The sequence below is a fragment of the Oncorhynchus mykiss genome, chromosome 25 (genome assembly GCF_013265735.2).
Source record: "Oncorhynchus mykiss isolate Arlee chromosome 25, USDA_OmykA_1.1, whole genome shotgun sequence".
NCBI lineage: Eukaryota > Metazoa > Chordata > Actinopteri > Salmoniformes > Salmonidae > Oncorhynchus > Oncorhynchus mykiss.
In genome coordinates, this window is record NC_048589.1 from 36,645,218 (window position 1) to 36,657,608 (window position 12,391).

At 41.8% G+C, this 12,391-nt stretch overlaps 2 protein-coding genes across 2 annotated transcripts in view; both read left to right on the plus strand.

Annotated features, from left to right (window-relative positions):
- LOC110505847 (ensconsin) overlaps positions 1-12,391 on the plus strand; it is a 448,490-nt gene that overhangs the window by 268,998 nt on the left and 167,101 nt on the right. The gene's annotated exons all lie outside the window — the stretch shown is intronic.
- Positions 343-10,661, plus strand: rmnd1 (required for meiotic nuclear division 1 homolog). Its single transcript, XM_036962631.1, has 12 exons — positions 343-527; positions 972-1,434; positions 1,713-1,818; positions 1,936-2,011; positions 2,115-2,154; positions 2,987-3,087; positions 3,330-3,436; positions 3,586-3,650; positions 3,823-3,899; positions 8,856-8,976; positions 9,315-9,431; positions 9,598-10,661. The coding sequence occupies exons 2-12, from the start codon at positions 985-987 to the stop codon at positions 9,628-9,630; spliced, it is 1,293 nt and encodes a 430-aa protein (XP_036818526.1). The 5' UTR covers positions 343-527; positions 972-984; the 3' UTR covers positions 9,631-10,661.

The window sequence follows — 12,391 nt, forward strand, 5'->3', positions numbered from 1 at the left end:
ACCCACTGGAATTGTGATACAGTTAATTATAAGTGTTAATTATAAGTGAAAAATTACTTGTGTCATGCACAAAGTAGATGTCCTAAGCAACTTGCCAAAACTATAGTTTGTTAATAAGACATTTGTGGAGTGGTTGAAAAACGAGTTTTAATGACTCCAACCTACGTGTATGTAAACCTCCGACTTCAACTGTATAGGGGGGAGTTCTTAGTTGATGGTTTCAACCAAGTGCCTGCGATACAGTGCGGTTTCCAAGAGTTTCCAGGCAACAGAAAACGTTGTCTCTCATTTTACCACAAGGGGTGCTGTTGTTCAAAATCCTCTAGTCGAGGATGACGCAAAATTGCGTCACCGCAACCAGGAAATGCAGTAGCTGTTCAAATTAAACTTTATGCACAACAAGGCTGCCTTCAAACTGTCATGAGCATCGAATGCACATTGCTCACACCGAGTTAGATGTGACTCAACGCAGATACTGTAGTTATTTTAACATGACAAGCATCTTCTTGTTTTAGTAGCCTGATTTGGTGAGTTATTTTCTTTAAACTAGCTAGCTATAACTCTCATTGATTTGAAGCTAACTAGCTACCTTGCAAGTGCTTGTGCACGAGCCTTTGTTCATGGACGGGTTGATGTGGCATACATGCCTCGTGCTTTATTGTGACCATCAGGAACAGCTACATTCTAGTAACCAATGACCATAATGTCCGGAACCTTTATTGTCATCTGGTTAGCTACTTAGCTATTGCATGCATTTCCATTCAACCAAGGTCAATTTTCCTGATACAAGAAATGAATGCATATAGCTAAAACGTTAGTAATGTACTGTCCATGATGCATTTCTTTGTGTGAAAGTATTCAAATTGGTTCCTCTTGAGTAGCATAAACCTCAGAGATATGTTGGCTCCATGATTTAGCTAGTCAATACAGTATGCTTATGTTTTCTCATCTCTTCACATTCCTGTGTATAGTCCAATCCATAACATGTTCTGGACACTGTTGTGCCGACTGAGGACCCAGAAGCCTTTGGGGAGTAGGACATGTGCCTATAGGTTCACCTCTGTCAATCTGTCAGACCCTATCAAGCCGCATGTACCACCTAGAACTCTACTAGCTCCCTGGACCACCACAGGCTCTGGTCATCATAGGACGTGTCACTCAAGCACACACGTCCAACACCATGGCTGGACTGTCAGACGAGATGTTTTGTATGCGGCACGACATTTTAACACCTGTGTTCAGTCAGCTGTCCCTGGTCAGCCCACATCCACCAGACACTGGAGTTTCAGTATACAGAGAAGGTTTTATTCAACAGTTCCTGTTAAATCAGTGATGAAACCAGTGACCGTGCTTGGAAGTGGGAAAAAAATTCCTAAAGGCCCCAGGACCAAACAACCATCCAGAACCAATCAGCCAACCCCAAAGGAGGACAAGGTGAAGCCGTCCGTCCATCAATCAGATTAGGGGACTGGGAGATGCTTAATAAATGAACGAATGAATGGATGGATGGTGGGCTGAATGGACGTGTGAATGGAATAGATTTGAGGAAATTGTATGAGGTACATACAGGGACAGTACAGACCCACACACATCAGAGCATATAGACTTGAGCCCTATCTTAACATCTGATATCACCCAATTCTGATTCTTGATAATGTGGGGTTAAAATGTCATTAACAATGTTTAAATCAATGTTCTATCTGACCCCATAGGATATGATGCAGTGCATTGCCTATGCAACAGCAGACCAGTACCATCTGCCAACACTCTGCCATGACCTCATAGCCCACGGCTTCTACGAAGTAGATTTACCAAGAGGTAGGCCAACACCTTTTTACTTTACTTCATGGCTACTGTAGGCTAATTGCTTACTCTTTTCATGGCTGTGCAATGTAACAAAAGACACATTTTGATTATAATATATTTTAATTTCAGATGCCTCAAATGCACTCGTAATATGCACTGACAATGCCCAAAAACCCAGTGATAATGCAACAATGTTCTTCTTCAGGTATGTCCTCTTTTTTTCTGTATGTTATTGTTATGTCTTTGTCTTTTACACAGCTTATTGTTTTGTCTTGAGTATGAATTAATTAAGCCATTTTTACCTCTAGGGAGGGATCAGTGGTCTTTTGGAATGTTGAAGAGAAAACCGTAAGAAGAATTCTGATCCTATTGCACATAAGAAGTCACAATAGTAATTATAGTTCTGATAATAACAAAAAAAGATCACATTACACTCGCTTAAAAAACACTAAGGGAAGTTGTGGTTCTCTTGAACCAGGTAGTCTAACATGCTGACCAAACCGCATGGGCAAAAGTGGATTTTGTTCACCCACACCAGACACGATCAGGACACACAGGTTGAAATATCAAAATAAACTCTGAACCAATTATTTTAATTTGGGGACAGGTCAAAAAGCAATAAACATTTATGGCAATTTAGTTAGCTAGCTTGCTGTTGCTAGCTAATTTGTCCAGGGATATACACATTGGGTTATTTTAGCTGAAATGCACAAGCTCCTCTACTCCGACAATTAATCCACAGATAAAACGGTAAACCAAATTAATTTCTCGTCATCTCTCCTCCTTCCTTCAGGCTTCTTTTTCTTCTTTGGACTTTATTTGATAGTTGGCAACCAACTTTATGGTGCATTACCACAAAATATGAACTGAGTGTGGACCTCACCTTTCAATCACCCATATGGGTATATGCTCATAAAAACCAATGAGGAGATGGGAGAGGCAGGACTTGGAGCGCTTTGAGCGTCACAAATAGAACCAAGTTCTATTTTAGCGCCTGGCCGCGCAGACGCTTGCGAGCAGTGTGGGCGCAATGATTGAATAACATGTATGTATACATTTATTTTGCAATGCCAGCGGTGTGGTCAGCATGTTAGCAGGTGATTTGTAGAGGGAGCTGCAGATATTGTCAGTTACAGATCAATAATGACATTTCTTGCTATTGAACTGCTTTGTTTTTCAGATGAAGAAAGTGATGAGGCTCTTGGAGCGGCATGAGATTCATCCCTACGAGGTAGCTCTGGTCCACTGGGAAAATGAAGAGATCAACTACACTATTGGAGAGTACGTCACCTGATATGGTTGGTCGTTACAGATCAATTATTGCAGTTTCAATCATGTTATATAGATTACAGTAAAATGTAATTGTAGATTTCTGAAAAATAAATGACTTAATATGATATGTCTTTAACATTTAGCGTTTATTTCATTTTCATTTGGATGATAACAATTGTATTACTCTGATGGGATAGGGCACAATTTGTCAATTGTTGTCTTTAGTGATCAGTGTCTTTTGTTCAACCCAGGGGAAACTCAAAGCTACAACGTGGTAACTTCCTGCTGAACAGTGAAATAGATCCTGACAAGGCCGTGCTGGATAAATTTGCATTTTCAAATGCCCTTTCTTTGTCAGGTTAGCTGGAACCTTTTTCATGTTACTGTTTTTTGTTAATGAATGAAACAAAGCAGTAATGCTAAACGGTCCAGGTGTATATACACTACTGTGGTGATTTATCCTTACAGTCTGATACTGCTCTCCCGTCTGTCTGGGTTTTGTTTCAGTGAAACTGGCCATATGGGAGGTGGCTTTGGATGACTTTGTGGAGTCGATTCAGTCAATTCCAGAGGTAGGTTAACAATAATCTGTGTACAGTTTGGATCTCCGCACTTGAGAAACAATAATCTCAAATCTTGAGTAGAGAATCACGTAAAATGATCATTACGAATTGTTTGTCGCTGTAAAAATCATTTGCCATAGGTTCCTCCCAACTGACTAGATTATATGCACTTCCCATTCAGATGCTGAAATCTGGGAATAAAATAAAGCTGTCCAGAGCAGAGGTTATGCAGAAGATCGGAGAACTCTTTTCTTTGAGGTAAAGTCGATTTAAAGCTGTGACTCTTATTTAGGGCTGTCCTGGATTAAAACAAATCTTGGTCGACCGAAAGTCGTTTGTTCCAATCAATTGGTAAACATTTTTAAACGTTTTTTTTTTTTTTTTCATATATAGACACACTGTGTTTTAAGGAAATCAATTATGTATACATTGAGCTTGTCTGATGCTTTAAGCTCACTGTTTAATGAAGTAAGACAGAAATAGGTCAAGAGGGAGCCAGAGATCAAGATGACCAGAAGATAAAAACCTTAACCTGTCCCGACTATCCTCCTCCCGCTCCTACTGGCTTTCGCAGATTCTGCCACTACTCTCCTGAAGATGTCAGTAATAGTCTACACGTGGAGTCTGCAAACGTTTTCATTTGGAATGCCAATTTATCTTGCCATTTCTACCGTTCTGCATGCCAGTTATGGTTTTCATATGCACATTTTTGTGGAACAGTTTAATTTCATTTATAATAAGTTTTTGTTTCTCAAAATCATTGTCACGTGGTTAATCAAAATTCTATCCCAGCGTAAATGATACAAACCTAAAAGTAACTTATATTGCCATTGCCAACTATGTGAAAATTGCATTGTCATTCTCAATGAATGTAAAAACAGACTTTGTTAGCTTGCTGTTTGAGGTGGGAAAAAAATGATTTTGAGGAGCTCCGCAACTCATTAGGGGAGGTGCTTTAAGCCAATCAGAAATACTATGAGATACCCAAATGGGCACATTTATATGCCTACATTTGTGAGCAGGCCAGGTAGCCTATAGGCCTACTTTTATGCGTAATCAGGTTACTCAACATTGACAAGAGCACTCCAAACAAAAGACAATGACTAAATTGACAATCTCCTAAATGGAATCAAATGAACCAAAACTTGTTTCTCACAAGTGTAGCATAGGTTGTGTGCTCTGCAAACATATGTGTCCACTCACTCCGACAATGAGAACGGTAAAAGACTGGAATAATAACATGTATTAACAGACATTACCGTAAGCAGACAAACATTGTAGATAACAGTACATGTACAACTGGTGATATATGTCATGGGGAATTGATAGACACTAACAATCAAACGCAAACAATTCACACAATTGAAGTTATGAAACAATGAATGTGCACAAATTGGCAGGAGAGAGACGTGCATTTTGCAGCCACACTCCTCTTTTTCTTGGACTGTGCCATCCTTGCATTCTCCTTAATGGATTAGTCTCAGCCTCCGCGATGGATTAGTCTCAGCCTCCGCGATGGATTAGTCTCAGCCTCCGCAATGGATTAGTCTCAGCCTCCGCAATGGATTAGTCTCAGCCTCCGCAATGGATTAGTCTCAGCCTCCGCGATGGATTAGACTCAGCCTCCGCAATGGATTAGTCTCAGCCTCCGCGATGGATTAGTCTCAGCCTCCGCGATGGATTAGTCTCAGCCTCCGCGATGGATTAGTCTCAGCCTCCGCGATGGATTAGTCTCAGCCTCCGCGATGGATTAGTCTCAGCCTCCGCGATGGATTAGTCTCAGCCTCCGCGATGGATTAGTCTCAGCCTCCGCGATGGATTAGTCTCAGCCTCCGCGATGGATTAGTCTCAGCCTCCTTAATGGATTAGTCTCAGCCTCCTTAATGGATTAGTCTCAGCCTCCGCGATGGATTAGTCTCAGCCTCCGCGATGGATTAGTCTCAGCCTCCGCGATGGATTAGTCTCAGCCTCCGCAATGGATTAGTCTCAGCCTCCGCGATGGATTAGTCTCAGCCTCCGCGATGGATTAGTCTCAGCCTCCGCGATGGATTAGTCTCAGCCTCCGCGATGGATTAGACTCAGCCTCCGCAATGGATTAGTCTCAGCCTCCGCAATGGATTAGTCTCAGCCTCCGCAATGGATTAGTCTCAGCCTCCGCAATGGATTAGACTCAGCCTCCGCAATGGATTAGACTCAGCCTCCGCGGTGGTTTAGTCTCAGCCTCCGCGATGGATTAGTCTCAGCCTCCGCGATGGATTAGTCTCAGCCTCCGCGATGGATTAGTCTCAGCCTCCGCGATGGTTTAGTCTCAGCCTCCGCGATGGATTAGTCTCAGCCTCCGCGATGGATTAGTCTCAGCCTCCGCGATGGATTAGTCTCAGCCTCCGCGATGGATTAGTCTCAGCCTCCGCGATGGATTAGTCTCAGCCTCTGCGATGGATTAGTCTCAGCCTCCGCGATGGATTAGCCTCAGCCTCCGCAATGGTTTAGTCTCAGCCTCCGCGATGGATTAGTCTCAGCCTCCGCGATGGATTAGTCTCAGCCTCCGCGATGGATTAGTCTCAGCCTCCGCGGTGGTTTAGTCTCAGCCTCCGCGATGGATTAGTCTCAGCCTCCGCAATGGATTAGACTCAGCCTCCGCAGTGGTTTAGTCTCAGTCTCCGCGATGGATTAGTCTCAGCCTCCGCGATGGATTAGTCTCAGCCTCCGCGATGGATTAGTCTCAGCCTCCGCGATGGATTAGTCTCAGCCTCCGCGATGGATTAGTCTCAGCCTCCGCGATGGATTAGTCTCAGCCTCCGCGATGGATTAGTCTCAGCCTCCGCGATGGATTAGTCTCAGCCTCCGCGATGGATTAGTCTCAGCCTCCTTAATGGATTAGTCTCAGCCTCCGCGATGGATTAGTCTCAGCCTCCGCGATGGATTAGTCTCAGCCTCCGCGATGGATTAGTCTCAGCCTCCGCGATGGATTAGCCTCAGCCTCCGCGATGGATTAGCCTCAGCCTCCGCGATGGATTAGCCTCAGCCTCCGCGATGATTTAGTCTCAGCCTCCGCGATGATTTAGTCTCAGCCTCCGCAATGATTTAGTCTCAGCCTCCGCGATGATTTAGTCTCAGCCTCCTCAATGGATTAGTTCACTGAAATGGGTGCAAATAAGCCCGGTGTCTTATGTGCCATTAAAAAAAAGACATAATGTACCAGTCAAAAGTTTGGACACACCTATTCCAGGGTTTTACTTTATTTTTTACTATTTTCTATATTGTAGAGTAATAGTGAAGACATCAACTATGAAATGACACATGGAATTATGTAGTAACCAAAAAAAGTGTTAAACAAATGAACATTTATTTTATATTTGAGATTCTTCAAAGTAGCCACCCTTTGCCTTGATGACAGCTTTGCACACTCTTGGCATCATGAGTAGTCACCTGGAATGCATTTCAATTAACAGGTGTGCCTTAATGCGTTTTCAACCAATCAGTTGTGTTGTGGCAAGGTAGGGGTGGTATACAGAAGAGCCCAATTTGGTAAAATATCAAATCCATATTATGGCGAGAAATGACAGTCTACCATTACTTTAAGACATGGAGGTCAGTCAATGTGGAAAATTTAAAGAACTTTGAACGTTTCTTCAAGTGCAGTCTCAAAAACCATCAAGCTCTATGATGAAACTGGCTCTCATGAGGACCACCACAGGAAAGGAAGACCCAGAGATACCTCTGCTGCAGAGGATAAGCTAATTAGAGTTACCAGCCTCAGATTGCAGCCCAAATAAATGCTTCAGAGTTCAAGTAACAGACACATCTCAACATCAACTGTTCAGAGGAGACTGTGTGAATCAGGCCTTCATGGTCGAATTCCTGCAAAGAAACCACTACTAATGGACACCAATAATAAGAAGAGACTTACTTGGGCCAAGAAACACAAGCAATGGACATTAGACCATTGGCAATCTGTCCTTTGGTCTGATGAGTCCAACCGCCGTGTCTTTGTGAGATGCAGAGTAGGATGATCTCCGCATGTGTTGTTCCCACCGTGAAGCATGGAGGAGGTGTGATGGTGTGTGGGGTGCGTTGCTGGTGACACTGTCAGTGATTTTATTTAGAATTCAAGGCACACTTAACCAGCATGCTACCACACCGATATGCCATCCCATCTGGATTGCGCTTAGTGGGACTATAATTTGTTTTTCAACAGGACAATGACCCAAAACACACCTCCAGGCTGTGTAAGGGCTATTTGACCATGAAGGAGAGTAATGGAGTGCTGCATCAGATGACCTGGCCTCCACAATCACCTGATCTCAACGCAATAGAGATGGTTTGGGATGAGTTGGACTGCAGAGTGAAGGAAAAGCAGCCAAAAAGTGCTCAGCATAATGTGGGAACCCCTTCAAGACTGTTGGAAAAGTATTCCTCGTGAAGCTGGTTGAGAGAATGCCAAGAGTGTGCAAAACGGTCAAGGCAAAGGGTGGCTACTTTGAAGAATCTCAAATATAAAACACTTTTTCTGGTGTTATTTTTTACACCATTTTTCCATATGTGTTATTTCATAGTTTTGATGTCTTCACTATTATTCTACAATGTAGAAAATAGTAAAAAATAAAGGTGTGTCCAAACTGTGTGTATTTATTTATTTAATACTGCTCGACTAAAAAATATATATATCGGTCGACCAACAGCCTATCAACCAGTCGAATATTTGGGTTCAGCCCTACTCTTGTTTTATAAAACATTTGTACAAACTGAGTTGTATTACATTTTACACTGCATCTACCTGATCTCTGACCTGCTGTTATGTTGTTCCAGACACTGTATCAACCTGAGCTCTGACCTGCTGTTATGTTGTTCCAGACACTGCATCAACCTGAGCTCTGACCTGCTGTTATGTTGTTCCAGACACTGTATCAACCTGAGCTCTGACCTGCTGTTATGTTGTTCCAGACACTGTATCAACCTGAGCTCTGACCTGCTGTTATGTTGTTCCAGACACTGCATCAACCTGATCTCTGACCTGCTGTTATGTTGTTCCAGACACTGCATCAACCTGAGCTCTGACCTGCTGTTATATTGTTCCAGACACTGCATCAACCTGATCTCTGACCTGCTGTTATGTTGTTCCAGACACTGTATCAACCTGAGCTCTGACCTGCTGTTATGTTGTTCCAGACACTGCATCAACCTGAGCTCTGACCTGCTGTTATGTTGTTCCAGACACTGCATCAACCTGAGCTCTGACCTGCTGATCACGCCAGACTTCTACTGGGACAGAGAGAACCTGGAGATGCTCTATGACAAGACGTGTCAGTTCCTCAACATCAACCGCCGGGTCAAGGTAGGGGGGGGGGGGGGGGGCTATAATATAATAATAATTATATGTAATTTACCAGATGCTTTTATCCAAAGCGATTTACTGTCATGGGTGCATATATTTTACATATGGTCTGTGTCTTATTCATCGTTAGTATGAGTTTATGGATCATATCTGATAATATTTGATTTGGAAGCAGATGCAGTATTACTTGTAAATGGAGATATGTTGTTTCTTCTGTGATATAGTCCACTTTAGTCATAGGCAGCAAACCTTACAAAATTCTTGTCGTTATGCAAGAAATTATAGTGGCATTGAAATCCATTTGCAGCAGTGGGGCCTGTTGTCCTGTTGTTTTTCAGGTAGTGAATGAGAAACTGCAGCACTGCACTGAGCTGACAGACCTAATGAGGAACCACTTGAGTGAGAAGCACAGCTTGCGGCTGGAGTGGATGATCGTCATCCTCATCACTATCGAGGTCAGAAACCCCTAACGCGCACAAACCTCTCTAACTACATGGTTTATGTTCTGGTGATGGTTATGATTTAAGATTATATTGTTTCTAGCATTATAAAGAACAAAATGTGGCCTCATCATTCAATGTTTTATATCCTCTCACTAATCTTTTGGTTTGTTTTATTCAGGTGTTGTTTGAAGTTGGCAGAATGATTTTCTGACGAGCTTCATCAGCGATGCTAAAATACAGATTTAAGGAAAGAAAAAGACTAACAGATACCTATTTATGTAAGTACATTACGATCATAATGAACAAGACATTGAAAAGAAGGCTAAGCTTTGACCCCAAAGAAGGTAACTTACTGAACATAAGAAAATGGCACAACTACGTTAGACTTACTGTTCGTTAAAACTTGCAACGATGGAATGGGATTTGATTGATTAGGATCCACATTAGCCAACAACAGCTGGTCTTACACATAACAAAAAATACTTTACAATTGACATAAATGTAAAAAAATGTAGTGTGTGGTCATCTATCAGTTACACATGCATGTCAGTACATACATACAAGTAGGTCACACGTGGGAAAGGAGTCGTGAGGTGAGGCGTTGCAAGAAGTAACACATTTTCAATGGAAGGACAGCCTTGATACAAATTGAGAATTATCACTGTAGAAGGTGGGATTTTGGTTGGTGGAGCGAGGCTAAAAATAAGTTCACATTTAAGCAAATCACCAGTGTCTGTGCCACAAAATGGAAATGAGGAAGGAAATGAGGAAGGAATGTCTCACTAGCTCACTTTGTAACTGTTGGATTTCTGTTCAAAATATGTATCCAAATGTACTCATTAATATAGAAATGGTGTTTGGGGCTTTATATGCTTGAGTTTGTTTGTATTTAAAGTTAAAATTGCCTATGTGTATTGATTAACTGTATTTATTTATTTATTTATTTGGAGACATTTCTGTTTATGTCTTCATTCTAGCAAACTGTATGATAATTCAAACAACCAATCGAATGTCTCATGAACCCAGTGACTGGTCTGTAAGAAGCTGAGCCCAATTAGATCTTCAGGTCAATAAGAATATGCTAATTGTCTATGGTCTTACCATGTCAAATGTTGTTCAGGTTCACGATGTGATCCATGAAGATCAACAGCACTTAAATGTAGTGACAGCTGTCATCTCCTGTGTGAAATGTTTTGTGTGTTTTGATTTTTAAAATAGTGGATTAAACTTAATTGCATATTGTAAGTACTGTACGTGTCTTGCTTTATTTAGTATAGGTAGAACCATAGTGACAGAACCATAACTTGTATGTAAGAAAGGCCCTGAGAGGCTCGGAGTGGTCCTTCAAGCTGTATGTAAACCCCTTTATCTGGCTCGGAGGACTGCTATCTACAGTTGAAGTCAGAAGTTTACATACACTTAGGTTGGAGTCATTAACTTGTTTTTCAACTACACTAATTTCTTGTTAACAAACTATAGATTTGGCAAGTCGGTTAGGACATCTACTTTGTGCATGACAAGTCATTTTTCCAACAATTGTTTACAGATTATTTCACTTATAATTCATTGTATCACGATTCCAGTGGGTCAGAAGTTTACATACACTAAGTTGACTGTGCCTTTAAACATCTTGGAAAATTCATGGCTTTAGAAGCTTCTGATAAGCTAATTGACATCATTTGAGTCAATTGGAGGTGTACCTGTGGATGTATTTCAAGGCCTACCTTCAAACTTAGTGCCTCTTTGCTTGACATCATGGGAAAAAAATAAAAAAATAGACAGCAAGTCTGGTTCAACCTTGGGAGCAATTTCCAAACGCCTGAAGGTACCACGTTCATCAGTACAAACAATAGTATGCAAGTATAAACCCCATGGGACCACGCAGCCGTCATACCGCTCAGGAAGGAGACGTGTTCTGTCTCCTAGAGATGGACGTACTTTGGTGCAAAAAGTGCAAATCAATCCCAGAACAACAGCAAAGGACCTTGTGAAGATGCTAGAGAAAACAGGTACAAAAGTATCTATATCCACAGTAAAAATGAGTCCTATATCGACATAATCTGAAAGGCCGCTCAGCAAGGAAGAAGCCACTGCTCCAAAACTGCCATAAAAAAGCCAGACTAAGGTTTGGAACTGCACATGGGGAGAAAGATCATACTTTTTGGAGAAATGTTCTCTGGTCTGATGAAACAAAAACAGAGCTGTTTGGGCATAATGACAATCGTTATGTTTGAAGGAAAAAGAGGAGGTTTGCAAGCCGAAGAACACCATCCCAACCTTGAAACACGGGGTTGGCAGCATCACGTTGTGGAGGTGCTTTGCTGTAGGAGGGACGGATGCACTTCACAAAATAGATGGCATGAGGCCGGAAAATTCTGTGGATATATTGAAGCAACATCTTTAAGACATCAGTCAGGAAGTTAAAGCTTGGTTGCAAATGGGTCTTCCAAATGGACAATGACCCCAAGCATACTTCCAAAGTTGTGGCGAAATAGCTTATGGACAACAAAGTCAAGGTATTGGAGTGGCCATAACAAAGCCCTGACCTCAACCCTATAGAAAATGTGTGGGCAGAACTCAAAAAGCATGTGCAAGCAAGGGGGCCTACAAACCTGACTCAGTTACACCAGCTCTGTCAGGAGGAATGGGACAAAATTCCCCCCAACATATTGTGGGAAGCTTGTGGAAGGCTACCCGAAAAGTTTGACCGAAGTTAAACAATTTAAAGGCAATGCTACCAAATACTAATTGAGTGTATGTGTAAACTTCTGACTCACTGGGAATGTGATGAAAGAAACAAAAGCTGAAATAAATAATTATCTCTACTATTATTCTGACATTTCACATTCTTAAAGTAAGATGGTGATCCTAACTGACCTAAGACAGGGAATTTTTACTAGGATTAAATGTCAGGAATTCTGAAAAACTTAGTTTAAATGTATTTGGCTAAGGTGTATGTAAACTTCCGACTT